This window comes from Antechinus flavipes, chromosome 6 (assembly GCF_016432865.1).
Source record: "Antechinus flavipes isolate AdamAnt ecotype Samford, QLD, Australia chromosome 6, AdamAnt_v2, whole genome shotgun sequence".
NCBI classification, from domain to species: domain Eukaryota; kingdom Metazoa; phylum Chordata; class Mammalia; order Dasyuromorphia; family Dasyuridae; genus Antechinus; species Antechinus flavipes.
Window position 1 is genome coordinate 100,061,947 of NC_067403.1, and position 26,034 is coordinate 100,087,980.

A 26,034-nucleotide genomic window follows, 5' to 3' on the forward strand; every position below is an offset into this window, starting at 1 on the left:
ATATGTAAATGGAAAGAAGATCTTGGGACAGAAAGACCTAGTGAAAGCAGACAAGATTCAGCAACTGATTAGCTATAGAAGGTATGGGAAAAGGAAAAGTCTCAAGAATGATTCCAAGGTTATAAACACAGATGAATGGAAGAATTATGGTTCCCCTTTTAGAAAAGAGGAATTTTGGAGGAGTAGAGTAGTGAATAAGAAGATAACGAGGCAAAGAACATTCTAATACTAGTATAAATGTCCAACAGGCAAATGATAACACAAGAGCTCAAGAAGGAGTAGAGCAGAATATATAGAAGCCATTTGTATAGTGATAATAATTGATACTATAATGTATAAATAGAAAAAGACCTACAACGTTTCAAAAATCAGAATAAGTATTCATCAATGTTTGCTAAAGGAGGTGTTTTCTGTATTTTTTTTAATATCATTGTATTTTGTTCTGGTACCCTTCCCCTTGTTCTTCCAGAGAATCATCATTAGCAAATGATAGATTTACATATCATTTCATCTTATATTCTACAAACTGACAATTGACATTTTAACTGTGGTATTTTGAAACTCTGTGTTATATAGAGCCCAAATGCTGATTGTTTTAAGGCAGGAAGTAAATTATTAACCTAGTGGTTAATCATCTAAAACATCATTTTTCAGAAGATTTTGCTTCTTTCATTGGCTAGTTACCTCAATTTTCTTGAATCAATATGCATCTGGGTGTGAATTCAATGGCTCTATTTGTCTGGGGCAATAATTCCACGTACTGACTTATGATTAATGGCATAGTATAAATATTGCATCTAGGAACATACTGTGCCAGCGTTTCATTTTTACACCACTGATTAATTTGAATGGTAAAAATCACTAAATGTGATTGGCCATTCTAATTTGTCAGTTAATTTTAATACCAGTGTTACTGTAGTAAGTTCTTGCTACAGCAAGAGCCACTTTTCTTTCCAGCTAATTCTCTGATCTAGACTGAAGTTAGCGTTTCAACATCAAAATGTTTTCTGGGGACTATGTAAGTATAATTATGTGTCATATACATTTTTATAAAATATATTACATGTGTATCAAAGTATATAAGATGATATAAAGTCTTTATATAATATAATACATAATATATAATAAAGTAAAATTTTGTGATATATATACATATATGTGGTATTTCCGTGGAATAATAAAAATTGAGCTCTAAGTCACTAACTTTGTGAATGAATGATTAAAATGGCTTCCATTTAGAATTTCAGTAGGAATACTGTTTAACTATATAGCTTTTTTCAATTCTCAATTGCAATAATATGTATTGTATCTAGGATATACTGCAACATGTTTAGCATATATAGGACTGCTTGCCATCCTGGGGGTTGGGGAGGAGGGAGGGAGGGGAAAAAACGAAACATAAGTGATTGCAAGGGATAATGTCGTGTAGAAATTATCCTGGCATGGATTCTGTCAATGCGAAGTTATTATTAAATAAAATAAAATTTATATAAAAAAAAATTCTCAATTGCAATGCAATTGTGAACCTTTTACTTACATATAATAGAAAACATGTTGAATTTGCAACTATAGTACTAAGGTTCAAATTTCAGCTGTGCCATGCTTATCTGGGCTCAAGTTTTCTCATCAAAAATGCATCAAATGTATTAAATACATTGCATACAAAGCATCTATAAAAGTAGATAGAATAAGAATAGGTGATATCTAAGATTCTTTACAGATTTAAATGTCATGAGCAATCTAGATTTGGAAAAGATTTTTGTAGTTTAATCTTTGTATCCTCTTCAGTACCATGAATTCAATGGGTTAATGCATATTAACTGGAAGAGAATTTTATTGTATCTAAACCATATTTTAAAGTTGAGATACTACCTGATGAGGATGATAAAGATAAGCCCAATGTTTTACTAACTAATACAATATTATAATTATCAGAACTATTATAGAAGAATGAAGTAAGGGCTATCTTCTCTGTATTTCTATCCTGTAATAAATATTACAATTACAATTACAAAAAATATGCAATATTGGATGTGATCATTAAAAAAAATCTGAAAAACCTAAGATCCTTTGCCCACAATTAATTGAAAAAGCATCTGGTTAATTTGAACAATGTAAGAAATTTGAACCTCTTTATTTGGCTCAAATATAAATTTATTCACCTAGAAGTTGTCATGTATAAATTTAAGAAGCAATTAAAATAGCTAATTAGATAATAACTGACATTTATATCAGTTAAAATTGCCAGCAAGCTTCCCATATATTCTCACAGGTAAGCTCACAATAATTATAGGAGATGGGAACTGAAAGTATCGCTTTCATTTTGCAGACAAGGACACTGAAAATCAGAGAGGTTAAAGGGTAAGCTTATAAAGACCCAGTATGGTAGGGTCTGAAACAGAATTTGAACCCAGATACTCCAAAAAATTGTTCATTTAAGCAAGTTATTTTCACAATCATTAAACTTCATTTGTAATAAATTTTTATATTGACACCCCCCAAAAAATTAGCCTTTTTTGGAAGAAAAAGATTATTCTAACAATGCCAAAACTTAACACCAGATTTTTAAACCATTTGTGTGAAGTTACTATTGCTGCACTGAGTCATCTCAATTTACTTACAAAGCATTTCTCCCTGTAGAATTTTCTAGATCATCTTTATTTCTCCAGTCAAATTGGCATTAAATAGAGGTCTATAATAATCTGATTTTCTACTAGTGTGGGGTTAGGAAATTTGAGTCCAATTTTGTGTTTCACATTCCCAAATAGGCAGTGAATTTTTCATTACTACTCTGCTAATTCTGTGGTCATTATATTTCACTAGAAAGCAAAAGAGAGGATTAGATCATTTGAGTCAACTTGGGAATTGCTTCAATTTGGAAAAGGCTATTGGGTTTTTTCTCTTGTCTCTGACTAATCAAGCCTAATTATTTTTGGATAATTCATATAGCATATTCAGTACTGTGTAACACCAGATTCATATTAATATGCTACTTTATTGAAAGAACTCTCCAGATAATTTTCAAACTATATCCCAATGATGGTTAAAAAGGGATCATGCTAAGAGAATCTATCAGAAGTGTAGTTCATAGACTTATAGATTTAAGCTAGAAGTTCCTTAGAGGTCATTTAGTGAAATTCCTTTATTTTATAAAATATACATTTAAGCTTGGTAAAGTAAGATCACACAATTAATTGGGGTTGGAGAGTAGAGGAGACAGCTAGGTGGCACAGGGAGATAAGGGCCTAAAATCAGGAAGACCTGAGTTCAAATTTCATCTCAAACACTTAGTTAAACTGGCTAAGTCAATTAACCTGTTTGCCTCATCTATAAAATGGAGATAATACTAACCTACCTCCCACCATTGTTATGAGAATCAAATGAGATAACAATTATAAAATGCTTAGTACAGTGCCTGGTACATAGTAGGCATTATATAAAAGCTAATTACTAGTAGTAATAATAGCCAAGCTAAAACTCAAATTTAAGTGCCCTAATTTTTCGTTTAATCCTTTCCTCAATGCTTTATACCCCACCAAAATGGAAAGTTACAATGTGAGATTTGCCTATGTCTAACTTTCTACTGCAAACATTTGAGGTCAGTACTTTAAAAGTTAATAATGGTGATGATAATAATTATAAATGAAGAGGAACCACAATTTTATCTTTCTTTTTATTTCCAGAACTTATCACATAGTAAGTTCTTAATAATAGCTTATTGATGGACTGACTGTCTAACTGACAGGAAATAATATAATCTAATAAAGCATTAGATTCATAACTGTGTGCCAATTTATCAAAAGAAAAAAAACTAACATGCAATGCTCAAGTGAAGTTCCAGTGTGATAACTAATAAAATTGTTCTAATAGAATCTATCAATGTTTTAGCTATTAACATTTATATAACACTTTATGTATATATTACCTAGTCAGCTATTTTTCTGGGTTTTAAAGATTGCAAACATAGGTAAAGTTTTGTTTTTATAAACATGCATCCATGAGGCTATTGTTACTGGTTCTCCCTTCACTGATAAAGATCATTCTGTGCAATTTTCATCTAGTAAATCTTTGTAAATTCTTCAGAGAGGAGATACCCTAAGTGCTAGATGCCTTAATCTAGAAAAATTAATGCCGTAAATGCCATATAACAAAGTGAATTACTTTTTCTCAGTTTAGGAAATTGTTCAGTTGGTCATAGTATAATGGTGAGAAAGTGAAGAAAGAACTTATAGCAGAGATTCAGTGACAGTATTTTGTTTCCAAAGAATAGATCACATGGGTTTGGGTTATTTTCAGCATGCTGAGTTTGAATCTATGTTTGTTTTGTATTTTCTATGTATATCTGTGTGTGTGTGTGTGTGTGTGTGTGTGTGTGTGTGTGTATAGTGTGTCTGTGTATGTATCTCTCTTTCTGTTAGCATATAACATGGTTCCTGGCACATAACAGATACTTTTAAAATGTTCATTCTAATCTATCTATCTAAATATCTATCTAGTTGTCTTAAACTTGATCCCAGATCTTATGTGGCAGATATGAATCTTGAACTAACTTCTCCTGAATCTGAGACCAGATTTCTATCCATTGCATTATGTGGTCTTTCAGTTCTAACCTTCTATGCTTGAAACAATATTTTAAGAATTTTTAGTCTGAGGGTTAATGGACTCCCATGGTGTTTGATAGTAAATTTCAGAAAATCTGTGAATTTGAATGGGTAAAAAGTTCCATCTTTATAGTAATAGTATTGGTTTCCTTTGTAATTCTATGAATTTTATTTCTTGACTTTAAAATAATTACTCTGAGAAAGGGTCCATAGGTTTTTTTCTGACTACCAAAAAAATCCATGACTCAACAAAAAGTTTAAAAGTCCTTCTCTCAGATTAATAGCAGAACAGGTACCATTTGTATTCACAGAGGAAGTTGTTCACTTAGATTTTCCTTTAATTTTGAACCCATAGGTCTGAAAAATATAAAAGTAGCTATATAAAGATATGTACATATGCATATGCATTCAATAGAGTACAGAAAATAGAAAAAAAAATTCACTCAGTAAATCCAAACCACCTTAAAGCATTTTATCTAGGAATAAGCATTACTCATAGTAGATCTTATGGCAGAGAACAATCAGTTCATAAAGGAAGGCAGTACATAGTAAGTTTTTAGGAATATGTTGGTTTTTTTTTTTAATTTTGTGAAGGATAAGGGGGTCATTCCCACAGAAACTGTTCTAAGCAAGAAATCTGACTTTGATTGTTTATCAGCTCTATGACTTACTGAACAAATATTATTAAAGGTTGTGCACACTCCAGATTGCTTTTTACAATCACAAGACTGCATAGGCTGAACTTTACACACCTTGATTCAATAAAAATTGTGAAATGGGCTAGTTATGGCTTCAACCTTTCCTGAGGCTTCTGTTGAACTCCTTAAACCCCAGACAGAAGAAATCATAAAGTTGCAACTTTCTTTTTTCTCCTGGTCCAACTTATATGCTTATACTTAGAATTTTTTAAAGACAAGTTCCCAACATTTGTCTCAGAGAGTTGAGGGGATGTTGGTTCAGTCTGTGACCAAAGTAAGTCCCAGAAAAGATAAGACTGATGGAAAAACAAACATGGAAAGGGAACCATTCTTCCAATTTTAAGATAACATTTGAGAAGCAATGAAGAAATACTCTTTATGTATCCCATGATTATATATACCCTAACAGATCTGGCATTTGATATGTTATTTCCTTAAAATGGTAAATGTTAAGTCAATCAGCAAGGACTCATTGACTACCCATCTGAGAGTGTCAAAGTGTAAAAAGCTATATAAATGTAAATTCTTTTATTAATATAATAGCAATATTTTAAAATAATGAAGCCAATACATTTAAAGTGGAAATAGTAAGCAAAAAAAATCTTGCACACTACTGAAGACTAAGCACACAGATTAAATACCTGAATATCATGTATAAATGATTATTTATGTTTAACAAAGACTCTATATTTATATTAGGTCTAAATATTCCTAGATAGCTTCTAAGTGTTTACTCTCTAATTTCACTAAGTTATTACATTTTTACTTTTCTTGGACATGGCATCTACCACATGCCCAATAGATACACTATGTATTTGTGAAGAAGGGAGAAAGAGGGATGTAAGAAGGAAGTTTAAAACTAAGTTGTAGTTTCTGTCCTTAAGGAACTTAAAATCTGTTACTAGATTTTCTAGAGCTGTAACTAGAAATTCTGGTGCCTAGCCACATTCATTTGAAGTGAAGAATGGGTAGTTATCCTAGAATAAACATTGTGAATAAATAAGGTATGGAGAGGGAGAAACTGGTCACCTAGTAATTCCAGTGGGTACCCTCTTGAAGTCACCTTAGTGACAGGTAATCACCATGAGAGGTAGCGGTGGACCTTGAGAATGGCAGTTACAGCAAAGGAGAAAAATGCTTTCTTAAGGAATTTCCCAAAATGTTATTGTCTTTGTTACTGTTCTGACTCTGAGGACATGCCTATTTGAAACAGTTAAATAATTGTTAAGGAGGTACAAGATTGATTAAGAGACAGAATGTCTTAATTGAATACATTCTATGAGACTTTAAAGTAGAGGGAGATTAAATAGCCTTCTGGAGTTCAAAGCCTTATGGAAGATGAGAAATGCAAGCTAAGTTCCAAAGAATTGATAGGATGTAAAAACATGGAGCAGAGAAGTAATAATATTCTAGGCAGGCAAACAATATTAGTAATTCTTGAAGTTAGGTGAACAACCTCACTGTACTTAAAGGTTCATGATAGCAGACACAGAGAGTTGAGATAATTCAGATAGGATGAGAAGATGAATGCCGTATTTTATTTAAGGCAAATTTAAATAGAAATGCCCACTATTGAATCATACATAATGACCCTGTGGGCCTTTACTGATTTAGAAAACCAAATATTAACTTGTGTTATTGTATTATATCTATATTTTATCATGTTTTTACTCATTTTGTTACTAATTTCCCAATTACATTTATCAGGTGGCCCTCAAAAGTGGTATGAGCCATATAAGCTTGAGACAGCAGACCTATAACAGGCCTTTAACATACCTCTTTTAAACAACAGAGAACCATTGCAAAGTACTTGATCAAAGGTCTTCCATAATCAAAGGGAAATTTTAGGTTTTAATTAATCATTTTTGTGAGAAAGGAGCCCAAACTTGTGTTCTCATTTACATAGAGAATTTCCAGTAAGGAAAATCATTCTTCCAGTGCAGCTGAGAGATTTGGAGAGCTACCAATTGTTGTAAATTAGTCAATTGTTAAACATGTATTAATTGCTTTCTATGTACCAGGCATTGTGGTAAATGGTAGGAAGATAAAGAGATAAAAAGATAGTTCTTGCCCTCAAAGTGGGAAAAAAGAAGTATGTGTGCACGGACACATACACACAGAACCAAAAAAGGGGTGGGTAAATGAAAGAAGGTATACAGCATAAGCACATGAAGTCCAGGGAACTGCAATCATGAGTTATCTGCCTTGAGATTCCTTCTTTAAAATGGAGGATCTAGAAGGACCTTACCACTGCCTACTCTCCACCCTTCCAATCAAAGAGAGGGAGGAGCTCAGGGGCAGGAAGCACTCAAGAGATGTAACTTACATAATCAATTTGCCATAATCAAATGAGGGAATTCTAGAGATCGTGTTAATATCCAGAGGAATGTAGCCAGATAGCAAGAAATATTAGGTGAAATGAAGAAGTTACACACACAGTCAAGTAGGTACAGGATATAGAATTTGAACCCAAATTTTCTTTATTCAGAAATTATTACTTATCTGCTTTGCTATGTGTCTCTCAAATAATTATGTTGTTTATTATCAGAAAAGTACATTTAAATATGTAGATATCATTGGCAACTTCTGATCCTTATACATATATATGTATATATAGAAATACATAGAGAATATATACATATACACACATATAAAACAGCATATATAAATGGAAAAATATTGATATGTATGTATGTATAAACATATATGTGTATATTTATATAGTGGGTTGGAGGTAAGGAAGGGAAAGCCCTTAGCAGATGTTTTGCCGTAGTCCAGACATAAGATCATCAAGGCCAAGACTAGAATTGTAAAAATTGCAATAGAAAGAAAGGTATAGATAATGGTATAATAGTAAGAAAACTAAATTTGGAGTTGGAAGCCTTTAGTTTAAATTAACCACTTATTAACCTGTTTGATCTTAGGCAAATTACGACCTCAGTTTCCAAATCTTTATAATAAGGAGATTGGACAAAATGACTTCTAAAGGTGGTTTCTATAATCCTGTGATACTATGCTCAGGACTATGTTCAGTGGAATAGAGTATTAAAGAAGGGGAGAGGAGAGAGGGAAGCATAAAGTAGTCATGTTCCCTGACCTCAGAAAAATTTAAAACATGTTGAAACAAGATTTACTGAAAAGAAAGCATTAGGAAATAATAAAGTGTTAAACTGTACCCTTTCAAATGTAGGTGCTTTAAAATTCGGGGGGGGGGGGAGAGGAGGGGGGAAGAGGGATCAATATAGAATGAAAGAACCAGAGAATTTTCTCAGAGAACGGATTTAAACTTGGCTTTGGCAAATAGATAGTATTGGATGAATGATGAATGGCATCCTAGTGGAGGAATTCATTTGCCTTTCTAAAAACCTCTTTCTACAAGAAGGTGAATTTAGCACTAGAAGCCAAATAAGGTCTATTGGGCCCCTCTTGCATTTGTTTTCTAGAATTAATTCAAAGTTCAATTCACTGGCCCTAGACTGTAGCACTTAATTCTTTAAGAGATTAAAAAGGTAAAAGCGATAATTGATTGGTGTGCTCGTTTCATTTTGAAGTTGAAGAAGAACAAGGTTACTTTCTGAAATCCATATTTCCATAAGAATATAGACTGAACAAAGTCTTGCTTTTTCCTTCTAGCAGTGGAATTTCCTCCCCATTTCTAAGTCTAGGAATGGTCAATTTGTGATGGAATTCTTTCTATCTCTGCAAATACAGTGAAGGTATGGTATGAAAAAATGCTTCAGATCTGTTGATATTCAATCACATTTTCAATTGTGTCCAACCCTTCATGACTTCATTTTGGCTTCTCTTGGCACAGATATTGGAGTGGTTTCTCATTTTTTTCCCTAACACATTTTACAGATGAGGAAACTGAGGCAAATAGGGTTAAATGACTTTGCTCAAGTTCTCATAGCTACTAAATATTTGAAACCACACTTGAGTTTCTCATCTACTCTGGACAAAAAAATTCTTGACTTTATTATAATCACAATAATATTAAAGAAAACAACACAAAAATATTCCATAATTTAGATTAATACAATGAATGCTATAACATGAATCCACAGAAATGAAGATGAAATATACACCCTTCCTTTAGATAAAAAGGATTGAAAACTATAGCAATGCACATATATCAAAAAAATATGGACTATTTGTCTATTTTACTTAAGAAAGGAAGGGAAAAAGGCATTTATTAAACACTTACTATGTGTTGTACACTCAAAGTACATTGAAATGAACTAAATTGAATTGAATTCCCCTGCTTCCATTCTAGATCTAGGTATTGCTCTTGTATTTTAAAATTTCTAAAGAGCCCTTGGACTATGTTTTCATATTCTGTGATGTAAGGCAAGGTATCAAACTTCCTGCCATGCTTTTCATTTAATATCACATCACATTTCATGTTACAACCAATTGGTGTTTGCTTGAGCAACTCAGCATAGTAATCACATAGTTGTGAACACTTTCTTAGTTAAGAAATTACAGTATTATTTATGTGCTTCAAATAATCTGGTAATTATTCTCAAAGAAACCATAAAAAAACTAAAACAGATCCTGACAAATAACTTGTATGGTACATAAAAGTAATTACATGCAGTTTGTGCCCAAGGTAATGGCACCCAGTGTATTGTTTTCATGGATAAAGTAGAAATTGCTTCCTTATTTTTAGCCCAAATTGATAGTAGATAATTTTGAATAAATAGTAGAGTGTCTAGATGTGTTTCATCACTGTCATCTCCTAATTGCAGCATTTGAGCTATTAAAAAAAAATTTTGAAGAAGCAGTCAATTATGGCTGAAAAAAAAAAAAACAGCAGTAAGAGAGAAAGGGGGAAGGGAGAGAAACAGGGGGTGGGGAGAAAGTGAGGGAGGAAGAAGAAGAATGAGAGGGAGAGAGAGGAAAGAAAACAGGGAGAGAGGAAGGAGGGGAAGGAAGAAAGAGAGAAAAGGAGAAAAGGGGGGATAAAAGAAAAAGAAAGAGAAAAGTATATAGAGGAAAGGAAAAGAAGAGAAGTGAAAAAAGAGAAACTTCTTCACATGGAAAATTCATTGCCATTAGTACTACACATTAGCAAGAAATAGAAAGTTGTTAAATGAAAGTCACTCATTGTTATCAGTCACTGTTATACTGTTGCCACCATTCCTAATAGGATATTCTTAAATTATTGTATAACTTTGGAGAATTTGAACCTATTTACATGTTCTCTGAGGCATCTATTTAGTTGCCAATTCTGAAATGTCAGTGTTCTAAAGGTTAACTAAAATAGCAACATATTTCCAAATGCAGTCACACACAGCATCTGTGTATCCTTCACCGCCCATATGTAGAAACTGTTGTATGTTTCAACAAGCCTGAGCCTTAACCATGAAGAAACAATCAAGCAATAAACATTTATTAAGCATCTACTGTGTTCCAGGCTATTCTAAGTACTAGAAAACCATTCTCGGTGAGCACAGAAAATAAAATATTCTATACTATGGTCAGATGTCTTGATTCAAACATGTTTTTATACACTATTCACTTTTTCCATATGAGGTCTTGTCTTCATATTAGGATATTAAAGCTGATTCTTTCCTCAGGACTGAAAAAATGTCTATAGAGATAACAGACAGGAAACGTAACAGTCCCTAACTACCTTGTTTGTTGTTTGAATCTCAGGATCCTCTAACCTTGGATGCCTAGCTTTGTATTGGGCAGGAGTAACTACCTGTTCCCTCAATCCCTGCCAGGTATAATTATGTGCCACAAGGACAATGTCTGACCATGACTGTCCTTGTGGTAGCCCTATTTAGTACTTACAATTGAGAGTATAAGCAACCTTCTCACAGCACTTCTTCAATTTTCCAGCTTAAAAGAGTATGATCTAGAAACTAAAATTGATAGTGTCCTTAAACACAAATAGGATTTAGCTGAACCAGCAGTCCATATATTTATCATTCTCAAATCCTAAATCATTATAGTACATAACTTTGTTGTTCCTAATAGAACATGGATTGTAGCCTGGGCACAGCCCTGATCATTCATCTCCTTTATACCTCTAAGAAGATATTTGTACAAAGAAAAGAAGAATTTGTATGAAGATCAGGCATCCTCTCTGAAGCAACTCTCTGAGAACAGCTGAAGAATAGTTGCATTAGATAAATAGCAACCAGCAAGTCTTGAATTCTACAAACATACTGATAGGAGTCCTAGGCTGTGATAATGCTTTGGATCTCTCTTCAGAGTAATGTATGAATCAGGTTCTTGCTTTTTACATTTAAATATGTAGCCATCCTTATGTGTAGTGGAAAGAGCACCAGTTCCAGCATCACAGAACTCAACTCCTCAATCTGCCACACTATACCTCTCTATAAGTCACCACATATGGATCTCAATTTATTCATCTATAAAATGAGGGTAATGGACCATATGATCATAAGATCCTTTCAGATTGAAATCCTAGCTTAAGAAGACTGCCAGGGATGAGATTTCACTGCTCTGGCCTTTCGAGGCTTTCTTTGCCATCTTCATGCCAAGATGAAGTATCAATTTGTCTAGAAGAAAGAATCCATAAAGCTTCTCGATTATTTCAAATTGTCCTAGTTCCCTCTTGACATTTATTTGTAGTAGCTTCCCTCATTACTATAGTATTTATTGAATGGTACAGTGAAAAAAAAAAAAAGGCTCAACATAAGCTTATAGGATGAGCTCAAATCCCAGGCTGTGATCTTAGAAAAGTCATTTAAATCCTTATGGACCTTATCTGCAAATGATGGGGTTGAGCCAGATGATAACTCCTATTTCAGCTTTAAATTTATGCTCTTCAATAGAAAAGAGATCATTTAGGGGGTTTTTATTATTATTATAAGCCTGCAATTTGGAAGAAATTCTCATCCTGAAGAAATTTTTTTTAAATAAGTCTTACAGTTTAAGATATTTTCCTCATTTCAAGTCAGCAACAAACACCTATTAAACTTTTACTTTGTTCCAAGTACTGTCTTAAATTCTAGGAATATGACTACAAGCAATAGGAAAGACAGTTCTCTATCTTAATGAGATTATATATTAATTTGGAGAAACAACACAAAGAAGTAGGCAGAGAAGTATGCATAAAGGGGAAGAAGAAAAAGTAACTGAGGGACCAGTCAAGCTGAAACTTGCCTCTCTATGAATTTCACTTAATTACTAGTTCTGGTCTGCTTTATATCTGGTTAGATATAAAAACAACAATCCCTCTTCTACATACAATCCTTCAAATAGCTCAAATGCTATTAATCTATTCAGTTTTCTCTTTCTTGTAATCACTATTCTGGTAAATGTTTAACAACCAACTCTCTGAAGAAGAAAAAAAAAGTATGTGTAATACACTTTTCAATTTAATCTGCATAATGGACATATTTTCCATCCTTTTCTTTACTCTAGACAACCAACCAAACAAGAAATGAAGTATTAATTTGCAGTATTTTCCACTTTTAATAGTGTTAAATGCTCACTCCGAAAATTTAACAATCACTTCTTGAAAGTCAATTCCAGCTGACTCCATTATGCTCTTTTTTTCTGTCATCTCACAATTTTGATCATTCCTTTCTAAATACTGGCCATTTTGTATATATTCTTCCTAGAACATAAGGCCCAGATTGGTACACGTGATATAACCAGGGCAGAACATTATTCCTTTTACAGCAATCTAGGTTATCTTTAACTTTTTAGATTGCTATGTGTCATTGTTAACATTTTAGATCTCTACATCATTTCCACAGGACTGTTGGATATCTACACCTTCCTGTGGTATTTGGAGAGTTTGCTTTTTGAATACAGATAAGGATTACAAATTAATTCTTAACAATTTCCCTTCATTTGATTTGGCTAATGTTCTAGTTCAGTGTTGTCAAACTCAAATAGAAATAGAAGCCTGTGGGCTACATTTTAACTTAGAATACCGCAAATTAACATTTTCTTCATTTCACTGTATTTTTATTTATTTTGTTAAACATTCCCAATCATTTAAATCTGGTTCTGGTTGTATTCGGGAATTTCGCCAGACTTACATAGAAACATCTTTTTGGATCCAAACTCTATCGTACAATGTGTTAGGTATCTCTTCTGAGTTTAAATAATATGCACATTTAATAAGGACATCTATGCAAAGCTTTTATGTATAGTCAACTAAAGTATAAAGCAGCACAAGGCAAAGGAAAGAAGACTAGGCTTCTTTACTAGACTTTCTTTCCAATTGTTCTCTATCTACCAATCACCAAATTGAGTTTGGTGATTCAAGTAGTTTTAAATTCTCTGAACTGCACCAAGCCCATATCTCCCCAATATATTCACCAAGATGGCATGGGAGGTTTTGCCAGATGATTTGTAAAAATCTATGTATAAATCTGAAATTTTTCCCTGACCTACCAGCCTGTGACAAAAAAAAAATTAGATATATTAGAAATGTTCTTGATGAAGCCATACTATCTATTAGTGATCAACTCTTGCCATTTTAAATACTCATAAATTAAACCTTTAATTTTTAAAGTTGAGAGAGGGAAAGGTTATATTGGTGTATCCCAAAAGATTGTACTCTATCCTTCCCAATCAGGAAATCATTCTCCTTTAAAAAAAAAAAATCAATAAGCTGAGTGGTTTTGCTATTTCCCTCATATCAGCATCCAATCTGTCTTGAACTATGGCCCTAGCCCTCTTTGATTTCCCTTGTTTTAAAACTAGCTTTAAAAAGCCTCATTTGAAGACCTCAAGGTTCCTTATCAAACTTAACTCAGGCTTTAAGCTCCATAAACTATTATTAAAGAACAATCCCATATTTTTAAAAATATTCTCTGTTAACATATCTTTGGTTCCACTATCCAGTTCCTTCTCCCTTCTGTAGATGTCCTTTAAAAATCCAGGCTGTTTGAGAAGTTCCCTGTGCATTCACAATGGCCTCTTTAGATCATTCTTCCCCTACTTCTTTATTTGTATTGTTTATGACAATATTCCTTTTTTTTTCTTTTTTGCTGAGGCAATTGGGATTAAGGGAGTTGCCCAGGGTCACACGGATAGAAAGTGTTAAGTGTCTGAGGTCAGGTTTGGATTCAGGTCCTCCTGACTTCAGGGCTGGTGCTCTATCCATTGTGCCACCTAACTGCTCCAAATTCTTTTAGGATGACTCAATTGTCAGTTATTTATTGCTTTTTATCTCCAAATTATATTTTGCATCCGTTCTTCTGTCTACCTACATTGCCATGAACCATTTCCCCCCCCAAACTTCATCACCTCCACTGAATTACTGCAGTAGTCTCCTAAAAATTTTCTCTGATCCTCTCTCCTTCTCTGACCCACCCTCTGTATAGCCATTGAAGTGATTTTCTTAAAGCATAGGTTTGACCAAATCACTTGCCTGTTCAATACTCAAATGGCTCCCTCTCACCTCTACAATCAAACATGAATTTTCTCTTTAGCATTAAAACCTCCTGCACAATCTTGCTCTAAATTACTTTTTCAGCCTTTTATATTAACCCCCTTTATGAACTCTACAATCTATCTGTTTCTCACTTGGAACACACTCTTTACTGTCTCCATGCCTTTACAAAGATTGTTTCCTATGCCTAGAATACATTTCCACCTTGGTTTACTTCTTAGAATCCCTAATTCTTTTCAGCTCAAAAACCCTTTATATGATGAGGTCTTTCCTAATCTCTCTCATCTCATCTGTTGGTCATCTCTTCAATATTATCTTATATTTATTTTATACAGAGAATGTATATACTTATATTTATGCATATTTCTTTCATATATTATAAGTTTCTTAACTCTGAAACTGTTTCATCATTGTCTTTGTGTTTCCAGTGACTGGCACATAAATAAATGCTGACTGATTGATTGACTGATTTATTCTATCGAATTTTAGATTATAGAATTCCATCTACTAGCAGGGGTTCAAAGCACTGGATAGTGTTAGTATCTTTTCTCTGCCTTTATGGGTCTAACACTGCTTTGCCTGTTCTACAAACATAATATTTTCTAAGTCTTTTTTTCCTTCCTATAGTTTTCAAAGTTTTGATGGAGCAGCATTTACTATATCACAAAGTCATTATATAATGAATCCATATCATATCATTGATCCAATTTACATTTTTAGAATCTCAAATACAGAATTTTTATAAAGCAAAATACCTTTGGGGAACTGGCCACTGCCTTCAGTTAGTGTAAATACTTTAGCTTCATTCAGCTATTGGGAAAGTTATCAAAAATATCTTATTTACTTTGGTTTCCTCTCTATATCGCCATCAATACATGTTTTCTCCCCAAAGATGAAATCTAGTTAGCAATATTCATTTAAGTCAAGTAAGATAAGTTGAAGTACTTTTAGTAAATATGATTAGATGCCCATCTGATATCTATAAATAAAACTTCATGAATAAAACAGAGACCACCCATGTTAATGATTATCCTTCTGCATGACCTTTGAAAACTATGGAGATGAAAATCCACACCTAGTTTAGCATAATTCACATCTGCACTTATTCAAGGGAACCAAAGCAATGTGGTATAGAGGAACAAATGGTGAATTTGGAATGGCAGGACCTGAGTTCAAATCTAGTCTTTTTATTTATTATCTGCATGGCATTGGACAAGTCAGTTAATTGGAACTTTCCTACATCTGCAAAATGAAGGGATTGGACTAAATATCCTTCCATATCCTTCTTTGCCCTAGATCTATGGACTTATTATCCACCCTAGAGTGAAAGTTAGATTAAGTAGTCACTGAGAACAGGAAATAGCTTTAAATAAGTTGGGTATTGACCTTAAATTGCCCCACTCATGTTTGGACCACATAGTAATATTATTTTGTTGATGAATAATCTATCTTCAATTGTATCTAAAAGCAATTTTATCTCTGGGAATTATAAAGTGTCTTAATTCCAAATTGGTTTCCTCCTACAACTCAAGCAGAAAGAACCTTAAAGATCGTCTAAATCAAGTACTTTCTTTTATAGCTAAGAAAAATGAGGGGAAATAACTTGCTCAAAGATATGTAGCAGATAAGCACAGAGTTACGATTACTACTCCAACTCTGAATCTAATACTCCTTGACAGGACAATAGTCTTGGACAATAGTCAACAAACATTTATTAAGTAACTACAATATGCAAAGCTCTATGTCAAGGGCTGAGAATGCAAATAAGAATTTATAATCAATCTAAGGGGGAAAAACAATGTACAAAATACAAACCAAAAAAAAACCTAAAAAGGCAAGGAGGCCCCCAGATGATGGGAAATGAAGTTAATGGATAATCCAAAATTCTCTATAAAAAGTGAATATCACAAGGGGTTGTTGTCCTTCAACCAGAAGGGAAAGGAGGTAAGAGACCCAAGGAGGTGTTGAGTATCAAAGCTTAATCAGTCTTCATGATGGAGTAATTTGGGATTTTATGTTTATTCTGGAAAAGACATAATATTCTGGAAGACAAAAACAAGCAGAACAGCTGCTTGGAATCTTACAGTTTGGCCTAGAGAAAAGAGATGTGGCTTCAAAGTAAGAAAGACCAGGGTTGAAGTCGCCATTATTACACAAAATACTTATAAAACCTCCAACAAGTTTTAAAATCTACTATTACCTCCAAATAACTCTTGAAAATTATAAGACATAGTCTTTTTAGAAGGAATTCATCACCGGGCTCCCTAAATTGATGAAATCACAGATCTAGTTAAAAAATAATAAAATTTTAAAGTTAAATACACCAAATATTCTGATCAGGAAAAACTAATACTTTGATCACAGGGAAACAGCATTAAAATGGACCTACATTAATTAAGCCCCTACTTAGCAGGGTGCTAGGATACAGTGAAAACAACCAGTGCAGTCTCTACCCTTTGTTTCTATTTTGTGAAATTGCTTAAGTTTTGACAGAGGCTGCTTAATGACCTATTTCGAAGAAAGCCGATGAAGGTAAAGTCGTCTGCTGAATTTGTGGAATCACCCTTCATCTAAGGACAACAACATCGTTTTGCTGGAGTAGATTTAATAACTTCATGAAATGCAATATTTCACACATGAAATGTCAGCATAATAGAGAATAAGCATGAAATTCAAAACTGCACATTATACTTTGAGCATGAACATCATTCCAGTCGTATTGAATTTACTTCTTTTTACTGCTTTTCCTGATAGGAGCTATTACATATTTCATCACCTCTCTAACTAGCTCTCCTGGCTGTAAGTGTTTGGTTTTGTTGCTGTTGTTGTTGGGGGACAAATGACAAAATAACATTTTTTGGTAAAGTATGCATTCTGGAACACATTAACAGTAGAGACAAACAAAGGTCACAACCCAATCAATCATGACTGAAATATCTCCACAATATAGCAAGATGACAATACAATTGCCTCAGTTAATTTTCTTCACTTACTTCTAGGAGAGTGGTTCGAACTTTGAACTTAGATTCAAAAGAATATGCTTTCAATCCCAGATTTGCCCATTTGACCGGGTCATATTGGGAATATTTCATATTCAAATATTTCTTAGAAATATGTGTATTAAAAATAAAAGTGTGAAGAGGCTGATGCAGGTTTTCTCCAATCTAATGTTTTGAGTTTGAGAGATAGGTTCATGATTCTGACATGGGCCCTGATTTTCTCAAAAGTAATTTATAGTCATATCTTTTAGATATAAAAGGGTTAGACTCACAATATCTATGTGCAATCCAGAAAATATAAAAAAGTCTTTTTTTACATATATATCTATATCTATAAATATAGATATGCGCTCATATATAACATCCAATTAGAAGGCCAGATCTTTTTAGTGCCCAGAATTTCAAATTAATGAAGTTTTACTAAATTCAGTCTAAATCCAACACCAAGTAGTGTTCATTAAGCATTGTCTTTATAATTAATATCCCAGTTTTTAGATTTTCTCTGATTTTTACTATTATTTTTTAAAAGTTCTGTTGAGTCAATTTATTATTTGATCATCTGCATTTATGAAACATATTGTATGTGATAGGGTGATGGATACATAATAAGAGGTGAAATCAATCTTGCTCCCAAACTTATATGGGGAAAGATATCATCTACATATAAAATTAAAATATGTTCATACTTATTTCTAAGAAACATTAACAACTGGGAGAATCAAAACAGGTTTTCTATAAGCAGTAGCATTTGAGCTAAGCTTTGAAAGAAGTTAGATTCTAGGACAAAGAACTTCGTGAGCATATTCCCAAGCATAAGACAGAAGATGGATTTTCATTCTCAGAGGATGGATTTTCATTCTCAGAGAAGCACAAGCAGGCTGGTCAGGCTAGAACAGAAAATATGTGGAGGATTTTTCAAAAGAATGAATTTTAATTCTTTCCCAGAAACAACAGGGAAATGATATGGCTTCTTGATATGGACAGAAATGTCCTCAAAGAACTTTAATTTGGCAGCTATGTAGAGAATACACTGAAAAAGAAAGAAACTAGAATCTGAGTCATCTAATAGGGTCCTATTATAATAGTCCAGCAAAAGGCAATGAGGTCCTAAATTTGTGATCTGGGAGATCATAAAATTCTAATTATGTATGCACAATATATCTAGTATACAGGATATATTGTGTAAGTAGAACTGATAGACATGGCAGCTAATGGATTGTAAAGATTAAAGAGAAAGAGGGGCCAAAGATGACACAGAAGGGGATACATGGGGAAGGGGGAGGAAAGACAGGGAGGAAGGAGAAAAGACAGAGAGACAATCAAGTATTATGAGAAAGCAGGAAACAACAAGATAAACTGTTATCAAAATTGGAGGCCACTGAAAACTCCATTTATATTGTGATGGAGAAAGTATGATTTTTTTAGTTTCTTAAAATACAGATGAGTCAGAAAATTAGTCAATACATAATGAGCAGAAATAAATAAATAAAGGAACATCTATGAAATGTTATTTTAAAATGCACAAATGACAGCCAAAAATGTTCAGAGAGGGACACAGAGAAGCAAGGCAATTTTGTTATGGTCATGTTAAATTTAATATATAATTTTTATTTTAAAAAAAACATCTGTAATGGAAGTTCACAATTCCATGTAGAATCCTCTTTTCTTTTCTTTTTTGTAAAATAAAATATCCATGATTTTTGAGACATCTATATAGTCTGGTCAGGGACTCTAGTACTAAGGATGAAACTAGTAAATCTTGGAAGTCTTCTCACATGATTAGCCATTAGAAGATATTATTTTAAGGGAAGGGATAGGAACGGTCACTAATGAAAACCTTATGCAAAGACACAGAAGGTTTCTAATGTGTTTGGATTTTAGAAAACACTTAAATGTCCATCCATTTAATTGCAAAAGACATTGAAGGAAAATATTTACTATGTGAGTTCTCCTACTTCCTTCATTCCCTTTACATTGCCCCAGCTTAACTTTAATGTTTTTACACTAGTAGGGTTGGGATTGGGGAGTGGGGAGAATTGATCTTCTACCTTAGTCCTCATTGAAAAACTAAATTCAACCTGGCCGATAGTTTTCTTCAAACCCAGCCCCAGTGTCTGTGACCTTAATTTTATCTCATTGTCACTTAGACAGTGTGTCTCTTTGCTTGTCTTATGTTTTAAATATTAGAAGCACCATATCATTCTCCCCTGAACCTTTGTCATCACTCAGCCATACTTGCATATTCAGCATTTCACATTTCTCCTATTACAGTCCTTAGGCTCTTCTATTATTTTTCTTCTATTCCCTCCAGATAGCATTACATTTCTCTCTCTGTGTTTTTTGCTTAAAGACAAAAAGAATTCTCACTAGAGTTGTATAAGGTAGGATTAAGCCTCCCTCTGCTGCAAACTAATATTTATCACTCACAATGACCCCTTGGGCAGACCCTCTCTCCCAATCTCTCTCTACTTCCATACTTATTTCTCTTTTGGTAATCCAGTTTCCCAGTAGTTTTCTCCCTGTTAAATATTTCTTTTCAGAACTGCTATTCTCTGAAGATATATCTTGCCTTTCCCCAGGTAGATTTTCACTTTGAGATCTTTCTACCATATTTACAAGTTTCCTAAGCTCCATGATATCAATCTTGCATGTACTTCAGTACATTAAACACTCAATTTAATTAATTCATGGGATTTCCACAATATCCTCTAGGTCATTACTGAGGAGAAGAAATACATTTGAGCTAATTCATATTTGCTGAGCCCTTCACTAAACAGTCTCACCATCCCCTAGAGCTCCATCTGTCTATTCATTGGGTTGCCATTTAATTCTTCTAAACACTGTGTCCCCCAACTTTCAGTCAAACAACAACACTTACATCTGAGCCTCTTCAAATTTCCAATCAGATTTTACAAGCTTGATTTGCTAGATTCTATTTTAAAACTACATTAGAGCTCCTTCATCCATTAATTTGATCAGTTAATACCAAGTCAAAATTATGTTATCTTTTTTAAGCCTATATGACATCATATGGTAAACATTTGTTAACAGTTAAATGACATCCAAGGCTTAAAGCCATAAACCACATCCGTATTTCTCCTTCTTTGACTGTTTTAGCTATTACTGGACTCCTTTAGATGGAATTTGCATACTCCCAGGGAAGAGAGAAATAGACCGAGACATGAAAAATCTATTCTGCTCAGCATCTAATTGATATCAATCCTATATACCTGTCAACAGAGACTGAGACGCAAGTTTTATTATTGTAATTTCTAGCAAATACAAGAAAGTCTGTGTCTAAGTGAAAATAGCCCTATACAGATTTTTCTCTAAATCTGCTGAGTTCTGAAATGAAAAGAATGCTCAGTTTTTTAAGGTTACTATTTTTTTTAAGTTCTATCTTCATATAAACTGCAACTTTAAAGTAAGAGTTAAATATTAAAATGCTACTCCAAAACAAGAAACAGTTTTGGAATATACAAAGCATTTCATGACTTCTTTCTCTACCCCCACCTCATTCCTAACCCCTAACCTCTACAAATAGTTACAATTCCTCCCTGTTTTCCAGAAATTCAGTTGGCATTCTAAAAGTCAGGCTTGTAAAATCTGATTAAAAACTTTAATAAACTCAGAGGTGAGTATGATTTGACTGTTTTGAAAGCAGGAGCTTTCATCAGTGTAGGTAATTCCCTCCTTAGGAAACTCTCCATGAAGGCCATTCAGCACCTACTTTATAATTTTAAGACTTAGAAGGTTGCATGGGATATTATGGGATTGGGACTTGCCCAATGTTATGGAACAATGTGCCTCAAAGACTGAACTTAAATCCAGTCTTACTGACTCTCTGTCCATTATACTCTGCTGCCTCTGCATTTATATTTTCATTGTATATGCCTGATATTTACTTGATTTTTGTCCAAGTTAGTTCACTACTATAGAATGTAAATGCTTTGAGGTAATGACCATTTTGTTATGTCTATTATAACTGATCTAGCAACTAACTCAAAACCTGAGACAAGGCAAAATGAATTTGACTCAAGTTGCAACATCTTTAATCATCTATTCAAATGTTTTTCATTATATCCAGTATTGATAAGATATTTGTCATTTGCTTTTCTAAAAATTCTAATGATTTTTCCTTCTTTCTCATATTTACAGAAATGATTTTTATATATTAAAATACCAAAACTTTTGAAGCAAATGAATTCATCCTTATAAAGAAAAGCACTTATTCTACCTAGAATGCTATTTATGAAAACGTTTTTTCAGCATCTTCAGAACCTCATAAAAGATTCTGTCAGTCAGTCAACCAGCATTTGTTCAAAATACCATACTGATTCTTCAAAATCATATTTATCTGGGCCTAATATTCCTTATAGGCAGGGGTAATTTCTTATAAGAATGGATTCATTCATTCTTTCAATTCATTCATTCAAATAAGATAGATTAAACTTTTTTAAGCCTATATGACATCATATGGTAAACATTTGTTAACAGTTAAATGATATCCAAGGCTTAAAGCCATAAACCACATTCATATTTCTCCTTCTTTGACTGTTTTAGCTATTACTGGATAGATTAAACTTCACAAGAATAAATGTAAAGTCTTAGACATGGGAACAAAGAATTAACCGAACAAATATATAGGACGAGAGAGATAACAGTTCTTTGGTGGGGAAGAAGTAATATTGGAGTCTTTGAGATCGATGCATCAGCAGTTCAAAAAAACACTCAAAAAATGCAATTGAACTTAAGTTTCATTAAGATAGCATAGTATCAAGATAGAGGGATGTGAAGATCCAAATTTTATTCTGCTCTCATTGTCTCCTAGTCTAAGGACCATTATTTTTGCAAGGCACTAATAATAATGAGCATGTTCAAAGGCAGGAAAACCTTGATGACGAGGGCTTGGAGATTATAATGGACAGGTGTTTATTAATTGAAAGAACTAAAGATATTTAGTCTAAAAATGAAAAGATCAAAAGAGTGACCAGAGCTCTTTTGAAAAAATGGAAGGACTCTGCTATTGATATTGAAAAGAAATTAGAATTTTTCTTCCTTGTCTTCAATGGGAGAATTTCCATAGAAGCAATGGGTACAAGTTCCAGAAAGGTTTGTTTTGGTTTGATATAAGGGGAAAAGTTCCTATTAATTAAAACTATTTAAAAGTAGAATGGAGGGGGTAGAGAGCTAGATGGTGCAGTGGATAGAGTGTTGGCCCTGAAGTCCAACTCCAGCCTCAGACAGTTAACACTTTCTAGTGTTAGCTATGTTAGCCTAGCTATGTGACCCTGGGCAAGTCACTTAACCCCAATTGCCTCAGGGAAAAAAAAGTAGAATGGGTTATATTACAAGGTAATATGTTCCCCATCACTTGTTGTCTTCAGGAATCCACTGGATCCTTACTTGTCAGGAATGCAGCCTTATGGGTTTTTTTTTGTTTTGTTTTGTTTTAATCTAATACAGTAGATAGAGAACTAGTCTGAAATCAGAAAGTCAAGTTCATATTTAGCTTCAGCTAGCTGTTTCCTAGCTGTGTGAGCCTGTGCAAGTCACTTCAACTTAATTTCCTCAACTTTAAAATGAAAATAATAAGGAGTCCATCTCCCAGGGGCATTATAAGGATCATATTGGAAAATTATTGTAAAGTACTTGGTAAGTATCATTGCCTGGCACATAGTAAATGCTATACATTAACTATTATTATTATTGTACTATGCCCTGCTTTGACAGTTTGGTGAATTCTGTGGACTTGTCAGAATAAAAATTTTAAATACAATGAAATTCTTGAAACTATCAAGGAAAGCAGATATCCCAGATTAAGAGATCCTGCAGTGGAAGGAACTTCCATTGAGGTGTATAAATTGGACTGGATAACCTCTTGGAATCCTTTGAAACTCTGAGATTCTGGAATATAAGAATTGTCTGTCATTCTACATGTAACTGGTAGAACTCCAAACTGTTATCTTCCATCACCTGGTGTTCTAACAAACCTACTGAACTTCAGTGCAAACACCAAGCACAGCAGATTCAATGATTTGTCTCTACAGCAGCTACAACCACATGTTTTCTATTTGGCGGGAGGACCTTGTAGGCTCTTATTCACCCTGATTTATGACATGCTCTCAGGTTCTAAGAAATCTTTCAGATTAATCCACAGAAGGAGTCACTGTAATGGAATTGCTGCCTCAAAGCTGCTGCAATTGGATGATGATACCAGTGTTGTAGTTTTTTTTTCCCCAAATAATTCATCCTGATTGATGAGGCATTGTTACCTGAATTATTCAGACCCCTATTGGATGTTTCATTCACTAGAGAGCATTTAAAACCATATAGTATATCTTTTGCAGTAGAGAGGACCTATTTCTTAGAGCTTATTCTGAAAAAATAAAATTCAGAGAAATTTGTTCAAAAGGAAAAGCTATCATTTAAATTGAAAAAAGAAACATCTTTTAAAAAAGAAATTTCTTAAAGGCGCAAAAAAAAATAATGCTTATTTATGATTTTTTCTTTCCTAATATCTAGTTCCCTAGTGGGGAAAGAATAATTTCAGGAGAATTGAAATTTTTTATGATACACTGTTTTCCTTCATGTTTTATCTTGTTAATTGTACATTATACTATTCAAGGACATTTGTGCAACCAATTAAAGGTGGCTTATGATCAACTTAATTAGATAAACATTTTTTCTATTCTAATCATTTTTCACATTTAGTCATAGCTGAGTTCTGGAAGACATAGAAGCACAGCATATGATAAAGCTTAGGAGGCAGGGGAAAGTCAGATGGTTATGTCTCCTACTCCTCAAATGTAATAAAATGAATAGAATTGGTGATTCCCATCTCATACAAGTAATGTGAGCCATTAAGAGGCTACAATGGGATTTAGGCAGAAGGAGGCAGAACAGGGAATACAAAGGATGGGAAGGAAATATGAAATAAAATAGTATGTATTGAGTTCATCAGTCTTCATTTTTCTTTAACAATCTGCTATCTTTGATCCTTAGATGGATAAGCTACACTCTTTGAGTTTTTGTGACACTATTCTTTTTCTATTCTATTCTCTCAGATGAGTTAGCAATTGCCTGAGCTAGCAAGAGTTGAGAACTCTTTTTTTTCAGGAGCCTCATTAACTCCTATGAATTAACTATCATCTTTATGCAAAATACATATAGAAAGATGATAGATGGATGAATGATGAATAGATATGACATATGGATATTGGATATAGTTATACATGAGGATAGTTAGATAGATAGATGTATATACATGAACATATGGTTTTTATATAGCTCCAGGTCTTTATTTGAATTTCAGACCGACATTACCATTTGCCCATTGTATATTTATAAATGTATATACTAAAGACATCTCAAATCCAATATGTTCAGAATAAACTACTTATCTTCCCCTCCATCAACAAAAAGCACAAAAAATCCCCTCTCCTTTTACAAACTTTACAAATTTTTATTTCTATCAAAGGCACTTTCAGTCTCTCAAGTTGATCAGACTTTTGACATTATTCTAGACCCCTTCTTCCAAATACCCAATTAATTGCTGAACCTTGCTGTTTCTACCTCTGCAACATCTCTTGAATGTGACTTCTCTTCATTCATAGTTTATGCTTGCACCATCTTTATTTACAAACCTTCTACTTCAAGTCTGTCACCATGCTATCCACCAGCCTACATATTGCTACCAAATAAATTTCCTTAAGCACAGATATGACCATATGAATCCCTCACTCAACTACTTTCAGGGGAGCTTGTGTTTCCTCTAAGAAAATGATAAATTTATTTTTTTTAGTTTTTGAAATTCTTCAGAGCTTGTCCCTCACTGATCTTTCCAGCCTTGTTGGATATCATTTTCTTTCCCACTCTCTACAGTCTAGCCAAACATTGGTTCCTCACAAACCACATACAATCTCTCATCTCTATGCCTTTTGGCTGTCCCACATACCTGAAATGCATTCTATTCTTATTTCTGTCACATTACATTTGTAGCTTATTTTAGGACATAATGTAAACATTATCTTTTACATGAATTTTTTTTTCTGATCCCACAACTGCTTATGCCCTCCCTCTAAAACTAGCTTATATTTAACTTTTATATATTTCATTGTATTTATTTCTTTATTTTTATGTTTTATATACTTGCATATAGATTAGTTGACTTCTGCCATTATACTACAAGCTCCTTGTGAGTGGGGATAGTATCGTTTTCTATGTTTAAATGTCCAGTATCTAGTACAGTGCCTAGAACACAATAGTCACTTAAATATTTATTGATTAATTAGCTGACTTAGGTGCTTATTTTGGGCAGAAGCCATTAGAGAAATACACTGAGTAAG

At 33.4% G+C, this 26,034-nt stretch overlaps 1 protein-coding gene across 1 annotated transcript in view; it reads left to right on the forward strand.

Annotated features, from left to right (window-relative positions):
- The first annotated feature begins 873 nt into the window (after nt 1–873).
- The window catches only part of ANXA10 (annexin A10), a 104,067-nt gene continuing 78,906 nt past the window's right edge, over nt 874–26,034 (forward strand). Inside the window, exon 1 of the mRNA XM_051964214.1 lies at nt 874–1,018. Coding sequence (XP_051820174.1) covers nt 1,001–1,018 — 18 coding nt within the window. The 5' untranslated portion in view covers nt 874–1,000. The remainder of the gene's footprint in view (nt 1,019–26,034) is intronic.